Source organism: Dendropsophus ebraccatus, chromosome 4 (assembly GCF_027789765.1).
Source record: "Dendropsophus ebraccatus isolate aDenEbr1 chromosome 4, aDenEbr1.pat, whole genome shotgun sequence".
Classification (NCBI taxonomy): domain Eukaryota; kingdom Metazoa; phylum Chordata; class Amphibia; order Anura; family Hylidae; genus Dendropsophus; species Dendropsophus ebraccatus.
The window spans coordinates 102,231,072-102,249,708 of NC_091457.1; the positions used below are offsets into that span (position 1 = coordinate 102,231,072).

Genomic DNA, 18,637 nt, shown 5'->3' on the forward strand with positions numbered 1-18,637 from the left:
TTTTTTATCTTTTAACCCCTTGTGAAAATGAAAAAATCAAGACAAGATCAATGATTTAGAGTAAAAATTAAAAAAAAATTACACTAAATGTTGGTCTAGCCTTGATTTTTTTCCATTTCCACAAGGGGTTAAAAAAGAAAATGAACACAAAACGTGTAGGGTAGTTTCCCCTGAGTACGAAAATACCCCACATGTGGACATAATTTGCCATATGGGCACAGGGCAAGTCACCAAAAGGACAGAGCGCCATTTAGAGGCTGGAATGGGGGATGGAGGCCATGTCGCAATTACAAAGCTCCTGTGCTGCCAGAACAGTAGAAACCCCCGACAAGTGACCCAATTCTGGAAACTACACCCCATAAGGAATCTAACAAGGGGTGCAGTGAGCATATGGACCCCACTAGTGATGGGCACATGTGTAGAACATGTGCCGTGAAAATAAAAAATACCATTTTTTTCATTTTCACGTCCCAAATGTGGCCGTCACCAGGGGGCCATATACCCGCTGCCCCACTTGTTAGATTCCTTATGGGGTGTAGTTTCCAGAATGGGGTCACTTGTGGGGGGTTTCTACTGTCCTGGCCGCACAGAGGCTTTGTAATTGCATCATGGCATTTTCTAATGGGAATGGCCGCCATACCTATTTAGCTGGGGAAAAGGGACAATTCTAATTTATTTGGGGGTATTAGGCCAATTATTAGTTTATAAGGTTGAAAATGACAGGTGTCCATCAAATTCAAGCTGTGTTGATCCAGAGGAAGGCAAAAACCCCTCGTGAGGCAGACGACAGTAGCCTCATCACAGGGGAAAAATTCCTTCCTGACTCCATAATGGCGATCAGAATAATCCCCGGATCAACGTGACCCCTGAAATAGGAATAAGGGACAGAATTTAGATAATGTAGAACCCCAGTGACGTGTGGTGCACCTTGGAGCGATCCAGTATGCAGAGGCCGGGGTGATCAGGACAGGTGTCACACTGGTAAATGGTGTCCTTCCTGATCCCCCTGTTACCCCACACTCTGCACTTCTTCTGGGGTCTCCCTTTCTCCAGTGTGGGGGACGTCACCTGGAAAATGTTGTCCTGGTGCGATACGGGGTCCTTCATATCCAGAAGCGCTGGGTCCGCTCCATGGCTGCTAAATATTAGGGCACTATTACTACTTCTGATATGTTCGGATTGTGCCGCAAGCTACAGTAGCTCGGGCAGCGAGGGACCGGAAGAGGGGGTGCTGGTATAAAAGTTATCCCCGTACAGGTGGTGACCTTTATCCAGCAGTGGGAAGATCAGTTCCCGGACGATGTCCCCACTAACTCCGAGGATGGGGGGGGAGGGGGCATCTGGGGGCTGGATTCGAGTGTCCCTTCCTTCATACACTCTAAGGGTACGTGCACACTGCGGAATCGCGAAGGATAACCCTTTGTGCATTCCGCAGTTGGCACCCGCCGGCGGACTGATGCAGGCGCACGTCTCCGTCCGTGTCGTAGACTCCATTCTATGCAGGGGCGGATTCCGCTCTGCGTCCAACGTGTTGATGGAATGACGGATGATGGAATCCGCCCATGCATAGGATAGAGTCTATGACACGGGTGGAGACGTGCCCCTGCATCAGTCCGCCGGCGGGTGCCAGCTGCGGAATGCACGAAGGGTTATCCTTCGCCATTCCGCAGTGTGCACGTACCCTAAATCTGTAAGTGTACCCTGAGGTACTCTCACAGAGTTTGTAGAATTTCACGCCATACCGTCATCTCTTATTGGGACGGTTCTGGCGGAAAAGACGTGTCTGGGGGGCAGCGTACGCTACGCTACTCCCAGACACGTCACTGGATGATGAGGAGGATGAGGATGAATGGAGGAACGAAGGACCCCCCATTCATCCTCACTGGCTGTTTTGTTGTCGGAGGCAATAATAGCGTATGCGTCCGACACCGAAAACACCCTGGGGGCCATCTTTATACGGGGATTGGTATATGGGGTATGTAGTGGTGTAGTGTAAAACTTTATTCAATGTAGTGTGGTGTAATGTTTTTTTACGTGTTTTTTACAGTAAGTATACAAAAAAAACCTACGCCAAAAATGGTGTTGCTGATGAATGCCGCACTTATGTTCGGCACTTATCAGCAGACCGTGGCAGTAGGATATAAAAAAAACCACCCTACGCCAAAAAGGAGGAGTTGCTGATTAGCAGCGCACTTTCGTGCGATGCTGATCAACACTCAGCGGCGATAGGGTGCGGAAAATAGAAAAAAAAAAAATTGGGAAAAAAAATTTTTTTTTTACTACATTCTGAACATCCCTGTAGTGGCTGATACGTGTATTACACTTATCAGCCGCTAGGGGGCAGCAGAGAGCAAGATCCGAAAATAGACGACGCTGGAGCCGGAAAAATACGAAAAAAGACGACGCTGGAGCCGGAAACAGACGATCGGGACTCACGGAAGAAGCCGAAGTCCCGACAAGATGAAGAGGACGCCGGGAACCCGGAAGACGCCGATCAGGACCCCGGGACAGGTGAGTAATGTACAAATACCTGCTCCGGACCCCTCAGCTACCTAGCTGAGGGGTCCGGAGCAGGTATTTATTACTTGTGGGGACTTTGATCGCCGTGAACGGCCGGCCGGCTGGCCGGCCGTTCACGGCGATCGGGACGGTGGTACCGTGACCACCATTACTTTTTACAGTAATGGCGGTCGGTGCCGTCCTCGGACAGCACCGACCGCCATTTTTTTCCGGGTCATCGGGCCACCGATGGCCCGGAAAGGTTCCGATCGCCGCTATGGGCTTATCAGCCAATAGCGGCGATCGTCGGCATGGGGGGGGGTTAACAACCCTCCATGCCGACAGGGAGAGATGGCCTGCTATGTATTATAGCAGGCTATCTCCCCCGATCGGGACCCGGCCGGCCGCGGCGCCCGTTTAAAGGGCTGACGTACCGGTACGTCATGGGTCCTTAAGTGACAGTGATCCATGACGTGCCGGTACGTCATGGGTCCTTAAGAGGTTAAAGAGGATGTACCATCAGGTACATCCTATCTAAAATGACCCACGGATAAAACGGTGCTGTCACGGGAAAGCTGGTGCCACGGTCCGTTTTTTGAACGGCGCCATTCTATCCACGGGTACCTGGGCTGAAGCACAGGAGGCACGCCGGCCCACCCCCAGTGGGAGGAAATCCCGCCCCTCTATGACGCAGCTCCATTGATTCAGTGACAGTATGCTCGGCAAAAAAGAAAAAAAAAAAAAAAAAGGGACCACTGACCTTGTGCACTTCCCACTACAGGCCTGCACTTTTGCACCATCCTTTTTTGATTACTCTGTATTATGGGTGTACTTGATATATAGAGATACATGTGGTATATATGGGCACACAGATAAAATATGAGGTGTATAGGATATACATACATAATGTGTATAAGGGTATACATACATCTAAGTGGATAGGGGTGCATTCACATGATATAAGGTGTATAGGATATACATGCATATAATATTAGGTGTATAGGGTATACATGCATTTAATAGGGTATATGTGCATATAATATGATGAGTGAATCTCGAACACGCTCGAGTGCATCTGAACCCAGGCATGTGGCATATGGTTACAGGTGACTGGAGGTTGGATGCAGCCCTAGGGAGTCCAGGAAAGCATGGATACAGTCTATGGCTATATCCATGTTTTCCAGGCAGCCTTAGGGTTGCATTTAAAGGAATTTTCCAGTGCTACAAAAACATGGCCACTTTCTTTCAGAGACAACACGACTCATCTCCAGTTTAGGTGCGGTTTGCAATTAAGCTCCATTCACTTCAATGGAACTGAGCAGCAAAACTCCGCCCAAGCTGGAGACAAGAGTGGGGCTGTTTCTGAAAGAAAGTGGCCATGTTTTTGTAGCGCTGGATAACCCCTTTAACTTCTGCCGCCGCCAGCGATCCAATTCTGCATTCTCAGGATTACGTACATATATGAGGTGTGTATAGATATATAGAGGTACACAAGTGTGGGTGTGTGTATATAATATATATATATACACACACAGTATATGGAGAGAGATGGGTATAGGGGTACGTACATATATGAGGTATGTATATAGATAAATGTAGAGGTACATATAATATATAGGTACACATAGATATGAAGCATATAGGGTATACATACATATGAGGAGTACAGGGGTGTATATAATGTATGTGGTGTATAGGGGTGCACAGATATGAAGCATATAGGGTATACATACATATGAGGAGCCCAGGGGTGTATATAATGTATGTGGTGCATAGGGGTATTAGATATTGCACCAAAAATAGTCATTTACCACATTAGCAATGTATAGAGTGTATTTCTTTAAAGTTAGGACTAGTTTCAAGTTATCTTCATTGAAAAGTACAGTGCTTTTCCTTAAAAAATAAGGACATTTCAATGTGACTTTTGAACGGTAGTGAAGATATGAAGCATATAGGGTATACATACATATGAGGAGTACAGGCGTGTGTATATAATGTATAGGGGTGCACATAGATATGAAGCATATAGGGTATACATAAATATGAGGAGTACAGGCGTGTGTATATAATGTATAGGGGTGCACATAGATATGAAGCATATAGGGTATACATAAATATGAGAAGTACAGGGGTGTATATAATGTATGTGGTGTATAGGGGTGCACATAGATATGAAGTATATAGGGTATACATACATATCAGGAGTATATATAATGTATGTGGTGTATAGGGGTATACATATCAGGAGTACAGGGGTGTATATAATGTATGTGGTGTATAGGGGTGCACATAGATATGAAGTATATAGGGTATACATACATATGAGGAGTACAGGGGTGTATATAATGTATGTGGTGTATAGGGGTGCACATAGATATGAAGTATATAGGGTATACATACATATGAGGAGTACAGGGGTGTATATAATGTATGTGGTGTATAGGGGTATACATATGAGGAGTACAGGGGTGTATATAATGTATGTGGTGTATAGGGGTATACATATGAGGAGTACAGGGGTGTATATAATGTATGTGGTGTATAGGGGTATACATATGAGGAGTATAGGGGTGTATATAATGTATGTGGTGTATAGGGGTATACATATCAGGAGTACAGGGGTGTATATAATGTATGTGGTGTATAGGGGTATACATATCAGGAGTACAGGGGTGTATATAATGTATGTGGTGTATAGGGGTATACATATCAGGAGTACAGGGGTGTATATAATGTATGTGGTGTATAGGGGTATACATATCAGGAGTACAGGGGTGTATATAATGTATGTGGTGTATAGGGGGCACATAGATATGAAGTATATAGGGTATACATACATATGAGGAGTACAGGGGTGTATATAATGTATGTGGTGTATAGGGGTGCACATAGATATGAAGTATATAGGGTATACATACATATCAGGAGTACAGGGGTGTATATAATGTATGTGGTGTATAGGGGTGCACATAGATATGAAGTATATAGGGTATACATACATATCAGGAGTACAGGGGTGTATATAATGTATGTGGTGTATAGGGGTGCACATAGATATGAAGTATATAGGGTATACATACATATGAGGAGTACAGGGGTGTATATAATGTATGTGGTGTATAGGGGTATACATATGAGGAGTACAGGGGTGTATATAATGTATGTGGTGTATAGGGGGCACATAGATATGAAGTATATAGGGTATACATACATATGAGGAGTACAGGGGTGTATATAATGTATGTGGTGTATAGGGGTATACATATGAGGAGTACAGGGGTGTATATAATGTATGTGGTGTATAGGGGGCACATAGATATGAAGTATATAGGGTATACATACATATCAGGAGTACAGGGGTGTATATAATGTATGTGGTGTATAGGGGTGCACATAGATATAATATGCGGTGTATAGCAGCACATATAGCTATACTATGTGGTATAGAGAGTATACATGGGTATAACACGGTATACTGTACAGTTATGTAACACGGGGCTGCACTGTATCTACCAGTGGTAATGGAAGGTGTGTCCGCAGTGAATGGCCGCCACATCGCTTTGGTGATCGAAGAAATCCGAGCAGATGGTGCACTGGGCGCGGATGGGCATGACTAGCTCCCAGCCCGGGAGATCCTGGATCCTCCGTTCTCGGATTCGTTTTTACCGCGATTACTGCCGGCAATAGGATGTCACCACAGCGTTTTCCGTCTGATTGGCTGTACAGACGCTAACGTCATGACGTAGCACGACGGTAAGGTACGTAGCCGGAGGGGAGGAAACAAACGGGTAGATTGACAGGAGTTTTGACCTATAGCGGGTAAGCTGGTTGTATGGTGCGTATGATGTATGATATCATATCACTTCGTGACACACAATTATACTACCAAACAATATCACTGTATATCATGTATGTCACCGTAACCATATGTCTTATATAAGTCACATGATCACGTTAAATTACGATATATTATGTATCACAGCCTCACTGTGTAACATGTTACATCACGCCATGACTGTATATTATACCATCACTGTATATTACATTGTGCCAAGACTGTATATTATACCATCACTGTACATTACATTGCACCATGACTGTATATTATACCATCACTGTATATTACATCACGCCATGACTGTATATTATACCATGACTGTATATTACATCACGCCATGACTGTATATTAGACCATCACTGTATATTACATCACGCCATGACTGTATATTATACCATCACTGTATATTACATCGCGCCACGACTGTATATTATACCATCACTGTATATTACATTGTGCCAAGACTGTATATTATACCATCACTGTACATTACATTGCACCATGACTATATTATACCATCACTGTATATTACATTGCGCCATGACTGTATATTAGACCATCACTGTATATTACATCACGCCATGACTGTATATTAGACCATGACTGTATATTACATCACGCCATGACTGTATTTTAGACCATGACTGTATATTACATCACGCCATGACTGTATATTATACCATCACTGTATATTACATCACGCCATGACTGTATATTATACCATCACTGTATATTACATTGCGCCAAGACTGTATATTATACCATCACTGTACATTACATCGCACCACGACTGTATATTATACCATCACTGTATATTACATCGCACCACGACTGTATATTATACCATCACTGTATATTACATCGCACCACGACTGTATATTATACCATCACTGTATATTACATCACGCCATGACTGTATATTATACCATGACTGTATATTACATCACGCCATGACTGTATATTAGACCATCACTGTATATTACATCGCGCCACGACTGTATATTATACCATCACTGTATATTACATCGCACCACGACTGTATATTATACCATCACTGTATATTACATCGCGCCACGACTGTATATTATACCATCACTGTATATTACATCGCGCCACGACTGTATATTATACCATCACTGTATATTACATCGCGCCACGACTGTATATTATACCATGACTGTATATTACATCACGCCACGACTGTATATTAGACCACCACTGTATATTACATCACGCCGACTGTATATTATACCATGACTGTATATTACATCACGCCATGACTGTATATTATACCATCACTGTATATTACATCACGCCATGACTGTATATTAGACCATGACTGTATATTACATCACGCCATGACTGTATTTTAGACCATGACTGTATATTACATCACGCCATGACTGTATATTATACCATCACTGTATATTACATCACGCCATGACTGTATATTAGACCATGACTGTATATTACATCGCGCCACGACTGTATATTATACCATCACTGTATATTACATTGTGCCAAGACTGTATATTATACCATCACTGTACATTACATTGCACCATGACTGTATATTATATCATCACTGTATATTACATCACGCCACGACTGTATATTAGACCATCACTGTATATTACATCACGCCATGACTGTATATTAGACCATCACTGTATATTACATCACGCCACGACTGTATATTATATCATCACTGTATATTACATCGCACCACGACTGTATATTATACCATCACTGTATATTACATCGCGCTACGACTGTATATTATATCATCACTGTATATTACATCGCACCACGACTGTATATTATACCATCACTGTATATTACATTGCGCCATGACTGTATATTAGACCATCACTGTATATTACATCGCGCCATGACTGTATATTATACCATCACTGTATATTACATCGCGCTACGACTGTATATTATATCATCACTGTATATTACATCGCACCACGACTGTATATTATACCATCACTGTATATTACATTGCGCCATGACTGTATATTAGACCATCACTGTATATTACATCGCGCCATGACTGTATATTATACCATCACTGTATATTACATCACGCCATGACTGTATATTAGACCATCACTGTATATTACATCACGCCATGACTGTATATTATACCATGACTGTATATTACATCACGCCATGACTGTATATTAGACCATCACTGTATATTACATCACGCCATGACTGTATATTATACCATCACTGTATATTACATCACGCCATGACTGTATATTAGACCATCACTGTATATTACATCACGCCATGACTGTATATTAGACCAGTGTTTCTCAACCTGCGGTACGCGTACCCCAGGAGGTACGCGCCGCAGGCTGAGGGGGTACGCCGGGAGGTGGGGGGAGAAAATATTTTGGGTGCCGGGACACTGCTATCACCCAGCAGTGTCCCGGCACCTATCCCCGCCGCTTGTCTCACATCCTTCCCCCAGCAGCAACCTTACCAGCTTTCTGTGGGGTACAGGACATGGTGAGGCTGCTGGGGGAAGGATGAAGTCCGAGGTCACAAACCAGCAGCCTCTCAACTCACTGTCTCTGAGGCCCTGCTGGTCCGGACCGGCCGCCTGCGTGGACAACAGCCTGCCGCCGCATCTCCTCTCCGCCGGGTCACCTCAGGCAGCCTGTTCGGGATTCGTCCCCAGGCAGCCTCACGCTCTTCCCCCGCGGCTCCCGGATCGGGTTGCAGCGTCCAGCCGGGGGCTCCAGGAGGATATGCGGAAGCCTGGGGACGAATCCCCCCATCATCACCTCCCTCCCCCCTCCACCTCCTCTCTACCCCCATTATCACCTCTCTCCCCCCTCCACCTCCTCTCTACCCCATCATCACCTCTCTCCCCCCTCCACCTCCTCTCTACCCCCATCATCACCTCTCTCCCCCCTCCACCTCCTCTCTACCCCCATCATCACCTCTCTACGCCCATCATCACCTCTGTACCCCCATCATCAGCTCTCTCCCCCCTCCACCTCCTCTCTACCCCCATCATCACCTCTCTACGCCCATCATCACCTCTGTACCCCCATCATCAGCTCTCTCCCCCCTCCACCTCCTCTCTACCCCCATCATCACCTCTGTACCCCCATCATCAGCTCTCTCCCCCCTCCACCTCCTCTCTACCCCCATCATCACCTCTCTACGCCCATCATCACCTCTGTACCCCCATCATAAGCCCTCTCCCCCCTCCACCTCCTCTCTACCCCCATCATCACCTCTGTACCCCCATCATCACCTCTCTCCACCTCCTCTCTACCCCATCATCACCTCTCTCCCCCCTCCACCTCCTCTCTACCCCCATCATCACCTCTCTACGCCCATCATCACCTCTGTACCCCCATCATCAGCTCTCTCCCCCCTCCACCTCCTCTCTACCCCCATCATCACCTCTCTACGCCCATCATCACCTCTGTACCCCCATCATCAGCTCTCTCCCCCCTCCACCTCCTCTCTACCCCCATCATCACCTCTGTACCCCCATCATCAGCTCTCCCCCCTCCACCTCCTCTCCACCCCCATCATCACCTCTCTACGCCCATCATCACCTCTGTACCCCCATCATCAGCTCTCTCCCCCCTCCACCTCCTCTCTACCCCCATCATCACCTCTCTACGCCCATCATCACCTCTGTACCCCCATCACCTCTCTCCCCCCTCCTCTGTACCCCCATCATCACCTCTCTCCCCCCTCCACCTCCTCTCTACCCCCATCATCACCTCTCTACGCCCATCATCACCTCTCTCCCCCCTCCACCTCCTCTCTCTCCCCCTCCACCTCCTCTCTACCCCCATCATCACCTCTGTACCCCCATCATCACCTCTCTCCCCCCTCCACCTCCTCTGTACCCCCATCATCACCTCTCCACCCCCATCATCACCTCTCTCCCCCCTCCACTTCTTCTCTACCCCCATCATCACCTCTCTTCCCCCATCATCAGCTCTGTACCCCCTCCACCTCCTCTCTAACCCGATCATCACCTCTGTACCCCCTCCACCTCCTCTCTACCCCCATCATCACCTCTCTCCCCCCTCCACCTCCTCTCTACCCCCATCATCACCTCTCTCCCCCCTCCACCTCCTCTCTACCCCCATCATCACCTCTCTCCCCCCTCCACCTCCTCTCTTCCCCTCCACCTCCTCTCTCCCCCCTCCACCTCCTCTCTACCCCCATCATCACCTCTCTACCCCCATCATCACCTCTCTACGTAAAAAGTGGAAGTCCACAGCTCCAAGTAAAATGTAAAGTCTTTATTAGAAATCCTCTTAAAATCCAAACATAACAATAGAAAACACTCCGACGCGTTTCAGGACACTGGTCCCTTCATCATGGCAAATTTATACTGAATATTACAAGCTTTATAAGAGGATATGACCAGTATGTTACAAGGGATACGCCCCCCAAAAGGGAGGAGAAAAACATCACATGATGCTAACAGGTGTGTGCTAATAGTTGACTCCTCCTCTCTACCACCATCATCTCCTCCCTACCCCCATCATCTCCTCTGTACCCCCTCCACATCCTCCCTACCCCCACCACCTCCTCTCACCCCTCATCACTCATCACCTTCTCTCACCCCCATCACCACTCTCCTCCTTTCCTCCTCTCTCCCCTGTCTTCCTCTCCCTTCTTCACCTACTCTCTTCCCTGTCTTCCTCTCCCCCATCATCTCCTCTCTCCCCTGTCTTCCTCTCCACCCTTCACCTCCTCTCTCTTCCTCTCCCTTCTTCACCTCCTCTCTCTTCCTCTCCCCCTTCACCTTCTCTCTCTTCCTCTCCCTCTTCACCTACTCTATCCTCCTCTTTCCTTCTTTTCCCCCTCAGACCTTACTCTCCCCTTAATCTCCTTGTGGCTCAGAGGCTGGAGAATAGAGGAAGATCCCCTCCATGGGCGGATAACGTGAGTATGAATTTTTTTTTTTTGTTTGTTGGGGCAGGAGGGGGAGGGAGTAGAATGGTGGGCGTTACTATGGGGACAGGGCAGGAGGCATTATTACTATATGGGGGGGTCATAGAAGGAAATATTATTTTTAAATGAGGGATCCTAAATACGGGGACAACCCACACACCTACTCACTTTACAGCGCATTACACCAAACAGCGAAATTATTACTGTATGGGAGCCTATAGGTAGGAAAAAGGGAGGGAAGTTAAAGGAAAACTGTGACGCCTAAGATGTTTGGCAGGTTCTCTGGCAAGAGGTAAATTGTAGCTGCAAGAAATCATCATGGTGGTCTGGGCCAGATGGAGAGGAAAATGAAAAGTGATATATGGCTACATGGGGAGGTATCTGGCTATAGAAGGAGGTATATTAACTACATGGGGAGATGTCTGGCTGCAAGGGGGTAGGTATCTGGCTAGATGGGGGAGGTATCTGACTACATAGGGGGAGGTATCTGACTACATGGGGAGATATCTGACTACATGGGGGAGGTATCTGGCTACATGGGGGAGGTGTCTGACTACATGGGGAGATATCTGACTACATGGGGGAGATATCTGACTACATGGGGGAGATATCTGACTACATGGGGGAGATATCTGACTACATGGGGGAGATATCTGGCTACATGGGGGAGAGGTATCTGGCTACATGGGGGAGAGGCAGTGGCGTAGCCACCGTGGTCGCGGGGGTCGCCGCCGCGACCGGGCCCGCCACAAGGGGGGCCCGCGGGGCCCCCCGATCAATCACTCTTGTGACCGCAAGCATTGTTTTGCTTGCGGTCACAAGAGTCTGGCTCCGTCTTTCCCCGGCTTCTGCGCGGCTGCCGGGGGTGTCGCGTCTTACCCCCGGCAGCGCGCGCATCCCAGAACTCCCTGCGCGCCTTGGGCCCTGACTTCCGGTTTCCGGCGCGCAGGGAGTTCTGGGATGCGCGCGCTGCCGGGGATAAGACGCGACACCCCCGGCAGCCGCGCAGCAGCCGGGGACAGACCGAAGGCGAAGGAGTGAGGATCAACGTGGGAGCGCGATGTCAGGTGAGTTAAGTTTTGTTTTTTTATCAGCCTGTACGGGTGGGGGGAAAGAGGGGGACATCTATGAGGGTGGGGGGAAAGGAGGGGGCCATCTATGAGGGTGGGGGAAAGGAGGGGGCCATCTATGAGGGTGGGGGGGGAGGAGGGGGCCATCTATGAGGGTGGGGGGGAAGGAGGGGGCCATCTATGAGGGTGGGGGGAGGGGAAGGAGGGGGGCCATCTATGAGGGTGGGGGAAAGGAGGGGGCCATCTATGAGGGTGGGGGAAAGGAGGGGGCCATCTATGAGGGTGGGGGGAAAGGAGGGGGCCATCTATGAGGGTGGGGGGGGGGAAAGGAGGGGGCCATCTATGAGGGTGGGGGGGGGGAAGGAGGGGGGCCATCTATGAGGGTGGGGGAAAGGAGGGGGCCATCTATGAGGGTGGGGGAAAGGAGGGGGCCATCTATGAGGGTGGGGGGAAAGGAGGGGGGCATCTATGAGGGTGGGGGGAAAGGAGGGGGCCATCTATGAGGGTGGGGGAAAGGAGGGGGCCATCTATGAGGGTGGGGGGGGAGGAGGGGGCCATCTATGAGGGTGGGGGGGGAGGAGGGGGCCATCTATGAGGGTGGGGGGAGGGGAAGGAGGGGGGCCATCTATGAGGGTGGGGGGGGAGGAGGGGGCCATCTATGAGGGTGGGGGGGGAGGAGGGGGCCATCTATGAGGGTGGGGGGAGGGGAAGGAGGGGGGCCATCTATGAGGGTGGGGGAAAGGAGGGGGCCATCTATGAGGGTGGGGGGAGGGGAAGGAGGGGGGCCATCTATGAGGGTGGGGGAAAGGAGGGGGCCATCTATGAGGGTGGGGGGAAAGGAGGGGGCCATCTATGAGGGTGGGGGGAAAGGAGGGGGCCATCTATGAGGGTGGGGGGGGGGGAAGGAGGGGGGCCATCTATGAGGGTGGGGGAAAGGAGGGGGCCATCTATGAGGGTGGGGGGAAAGGAGGGGGCCATCTATGAGGGTGGGGGGAAAGGAGGGGGCCATCTATGAGGGTGGGGGGAAAGGAGGGGGCCATCTATGAGGGTGGGGGGGGGGGGAAAGGAGGGGGCCATCTATGAGGGTGGGGGGGGGAAGGAGGGGGGCCATCTATGAGGGTGGGGGAAAGGAGGAGGCCATCTATGAGGGTGGGGGAAAGGAGGGGGCCATCTATGAGGGTGGGGGGAAAGGAGGGGGCCATCTATGAGGGTGGGGGGAAAGGAGGGGGGCATCTATGAGGGTGGGGGGAAAGAGGGGGCCATCTATGAGGGTGGGGGGAAAGGAGGGGGGCCATCTATGAGGGTGGGGGGAAAGGAGGGGGCCATCTATGAGGGTGGGGGGAAAGGAGGGGGCCATCTATGAGGGTGGGGGGAAAAGAGGGGGCCATCTATGAGGGTGGGGGGAAAAGAGGGGGCCATCTATGAGGGTGGGGGGGAAGGAGGGGGGCATCTATGAGGGTGGGGGGGAAGGAGGGGGGCATTTATGAGCGTGGGGGGGAAGAGGGGGGCATTTATGAGGGTGGGGGGAAAGGAGGGGGCCATCTATGAGGGTGTGGGGGGGGGGGAAGGGGACCATCTATAAGGGAGGGAGGAAGGGGACCATCTATAAAGGGAGGGAGGAAGGGGACCATCTATAAAGGGGGGGAAAGGGGACCATCTATAAGGGAGGGGGGGAAAGGGGACCATCTATAAGGGAGGGGGGGGGAAGGGGACCATCTATAAGGGAGGGGGGGGGGAAGGGGACCATCTATAAGGGAGGGTGGGGGGAGAGGGGGCCATTCATAAGGGAGGGTGGGGGGAGAGGGGACCATCCATAAGGGAGGGTGAGGAGAGAGGGGGCCATCTATAAGGGAGGGGGTAGAGGGGGCCATCTATAAGGGAGGGGGTAGAGGGGGCCATCTATAAGGGAGGGGGTAGAGGGGGCCATCTATTTGGGGGGGCAACATAGGGGGAGAGGGAATACACAGAGGGGGGCATATATTAGGAGGTCACATAGAGTCAGGGCTACCCACTAAATGAGGGTGTAAAGGGGACAGTACAGATGTGCAGTGTGTATATAGATGAGGATGGTGTCAGAGTGTGGAGCCTAATATGTCTGTCTGGCAGATTCTGTGGATTCGTGGCTCGGAGAAGTTCTCATAACGGCCCAGGACGGATGGAGAAGATGATGAAAAGGAAAGAACTCCGATCAGAGAAGACGTCTCCTGTGAGTCACCTGATATAACTGCACTGTAATGTATATGGTGTATAGAGCCTGTGTAGAGCTGGGGCCACCTCTATATGACTGGATGAGGTGATTTAGTGTACTGGATTTGGTCAGTAACAATATGGTGGTGATGGTAGTGGTTGTGGTGTGGCGGTAATGTTTCCTCCCTATATACTGGTATTACTGGTAATATTGGTCTCAGTATACAGGATTTGGTCGGTAACAGTATGGCAGTAATAGGTAATATCTGTCTTGGTGTGTGTGTGTGTGTGTATATATATATATATATATATATATATATATATATATATATATATATATATACACAGTGGTACCTTGGTTTAAGAGTAACTTCGTTTAAGAGCGTTTTGGTTGAAGAGCTCACAGTTTTTCAAAATTGTGACTTGGTTTAAGAGCATTGCTTTGGTTTAAGAACTTCCTGTATTGGGTGGGAGCGCGAGTGGAGAAGGGGCATGGCCTGCATAGCGGGGTCTACAGCACTGTACTCTAAACACCTTCCAAATCATAGCAGATCCCCTTCAGGCTGGGGCTTACATCAGGGGACAGGACTGTGTGTGGGGGGGTAATCTCTCCATAGCTGTAACCCCTCTCTCCCCGGACAGAGAGTGCTGCATGTATGTGCCCACATCTGTACTGCTCATTCCTTCATACTCCCTGCAGTCTCTGTCCACCCTTGTGTTTCCCATCCTCTTCATTACTGTACAGTACAGAATAATAAATATATTTGGGGTGTGGAACCAATTGTCTGCATTTACATGATTTCTTATAGGAAAATTTGCTTTGGTTTAAGAGTGGATTTGGATTACAAGCACGGTCCTGGAACGAATTATGCTCATAATCCAAGGCACCACTGTGTATATATATATATATATATATATATATATATATATATATATATATACACACACACATACACACACACACACACACACACACACACACAACAATAGCATCACTTGGTCGTGAAAGGAGGGGGGGGGGGGCCCAAGTTGGCCTCTCGCACCAGGGCCCAGGAGACATTAGCTACGCCCCTGGGGAGAGGTATCTGGCTACATGGGAGAGAGGTATCTGACTACATGGGGGAGGTATCTGACTACATGGGGGAGGTATGTGACTACATGGGGAGAGGTATGTGACTACATGGGGGAGGTATCTGGCTACATGGGGAGGTATCTGACTACATGGGAGGAAGTATTTGGCTACATGGGGGAGGTATCTGACTACATGGTGGGAGGTATCTGTCTACGTATAAGGGGTATCTGGCTACATAGGGGAGATATCTGGCTACATGGGGAGGAGGTATCTGGCTACATGGGGAGATATCTTGCTGCATATAAGGGGTATCTGGCTTCATAGGGGAGATATCTGGCTACATGGGGGGAGGTATCTGACTACATGAGGAGGTATCCGGCTACATGGGGAGATATCTTGCTACATATAAGGGGTATCTGGCTACATAGGGGAGATATCTGGCTACATAGAAGAAGGCCTCTTGACCACATGGCGGAGGTATCTGACTACATGGGGGAGATATCTGGCTACATAGAAGAAGGCCTCTTGACTACATGGTCGGAGGTATCTGGCTCCAGGGGGACATATCCATCTCTGTGGGATATATCCCACCTGCTTCTCTGGCACCCGGTTTACTGACAGCCTGCTCAGCCAATCAGTGCACAGTCCCACCGTAGCCACTGATTGGATGAGCGGGCTGTCAGTGAGCTGGGAGCCAGAGAAGCAGGTGGGAGTACAGGGAGGTAAGTATGATCTGTTAAGGGCCGGCAGCTAATTAGGTAAATAGGCAGCGGCTACATTCTCGCAGCAGATAGAAAATCCTCTGTGAGAATGCAGAGCCATAGGCCATAACAGTGCAGCGTATCGCAGTGGATTTTGCTGTGAAACATACATGTAAATCTACCCTGGGCAATGTTATTAATGGATGGCATCGTTGGGGGTACTCGGCTGGAGCATCTTGTCGCATGGGGGTACTTGGCCTGAAAAGGTTGAGAAACACTGTATTAGACCATCACTGTATATTACATCGCGCTACGACTGTATATTACATCATCACTGTATATTACATCGCACCACGACTGTATATTATACCATCACTGTATATTACATTGCGCCATGACTGTATATTAGACCATCACTGTATATTACATCACGCCATGACTGTATATTATACCATCACTGTATATTACATCACTTAAAATCACTGTATAAAAAAAATTTACAATGCAGTGTCCCACTGAACTCTCTGCACAGCTTGTGGTTGGGTGCCCTATATTGTACGTCCTATGGTGTCTGCCTTATTTATCATGCACTATTGTTATGTTAAAACTGTGAATTGATGTAGCAGGCAAGGGAAAGAATGATTTAAAGGGTTATTCCGGCTAAAATCTTTTTCTTTCAAATCAACTGGTTTCAGAAAGTTATATAGATTTGTAATTTACTCCTATTTAAAAAATCTCAGGTCTTCCCATACTTATCAGCTGCTGTATGTCCTGCTGGAAGTGGTGTTTTATTTTCAGTCTGACAGAGTGCTCTCTGCTGCCACCCTGTCCAGCTAATAAGTACAGAAAAACTTGAGTTTTTTTAAATAGAAATAAATTACAAATCTATATACCTTTCTGAAATCAGTTGGTTTGAAAGAAAAATATTTTTGCCGGAGTACCCCTTTAAGAGTGCCTTCACACACACCATGAAATCCTCTGCGGATCCAGTGCCTGTTTACCCGCGCTACGGCTTGCTTCGGGGGTTTCCAGTGTCTGCTCGTACCGCTCAGCCAATCAGTGCGTTCCCCCGTACTCCAGCCGAGAACCCCCGAAGCAAGCCGGATCATGCAGCAGGTAATGTATGCTCCGGCCGGCGGGGGGTTAACTTACATACAAGCAGTGGGATGTTAATCCCACTGCGAGTATGTATTCTTATTGGGATGAAGAAGCACTGGATCCGCAGTGGATTTCGCTGTGAATTCGCAGCGTGACATCCGCTGCAGATCTGGTGTGTGTGAAGGCACCCTTAGGGTTAACCTACATACTGTCAGGACCGGCTAGAACAGACAGGACAGAGACAGTGGGCCCTGAATCTGAACCCACCACTGGCCCTGCCTAATTGCCTCGGCCGACCCTAAACGGTCGCGGACAACCACGAAGGCGTTCCCTACACTGCGTAAGTGAAACACAGAACAGCACGGACAGACAAACACAATGAAGAATAGTCGAACAAGCCGGGTCAAACCACACAGGCAACGCAGTACAAAATCGAAATACAAGGGATAGTCGGAGGTCAGGCAGAGGTCAGAACACGAGCAGTCAGGCAGAAGGGATCAGGACGGGATACGCAGGAGAAGGACAAGGGGAGCTGGGATCAGAACAACTAATAGCCAGCAAATACCAGCTGGCTTTCACATTACTTTATACTGGACCAGGAGCCCGGACCAGACACTGATTGGTCCGGTCTCCTGATCCAGCAATCCCTGCAGCTGCGGTGCTGCAGACCAAGTGGCAGAGCGATCTGCCACTCAGCCCGCACGAGCCGCATCAGCTGCACAGACCGGTCAACTGACTGACTGTCACGTGAGACCGCGGCGTCCCCGGTTACTAGGGACGCCGTCGGGTCTCCGTGACGTCACTCTGCTCCGGCGGGCGGAGCTCCGGCGCGTTCTCGAGCCGGCCGCCGGAGCAGAGGCCGGGGAAGACGCCGCAGGAGCCAGGTCAGGTGAGTTCCTGACATTACCCCCCCTCTTATGAGGGGCCTCAGGACCCTTATCCATTGGACCGGGTTTAGACGGATTCTGGGTATGAAATCGTCGGATTAACTGAGGAGCGTGTATATCTCTAACTGCCACCCATGTACGCTCCTCTGGTCCAAAACCCTTCCAGTGGACTAGGTATTGTAATGAACCCTGCACCCACCGAGAGTTTAGAATTCTCTCTACCTCATACTCCAGTTCACCCTGGACGACTAGCGGAGCAGGAGGAGGTGACGGAAACACTGGTGGCACATATTTTTTCAGCAAGACTTTATGAAAAACCGAATGAATCTTTAGGG

At 49.1% G+C, this 18,637-nt stretch overlaps 1 protein-coding gene across 1 annotated transcript in view; it reads right to left on the reverse strand.

Moving 5' to 3' along the window:
• Positions 1-6,218, reverse strand: part of TRAIP (TRAF interacting protein) — a 41,628-nt gene extending 35,410 nt beyond the window's left edge. The window contains exon 1 of the mRNA XM_069968657.1: positions 6,013-6,218. Within this exon, the coding sequence (XP_069824758.1) occupies positions 6,013-6,110 (98 nt within the window). The 5' untranslated portion in view covers positions 6,111-6,218. The remainder of the gene's footprint in view (positions 1-6,012) is intronic.
• Positions 6,219-18,637: the final 12,419 nt, after the last annotated feature.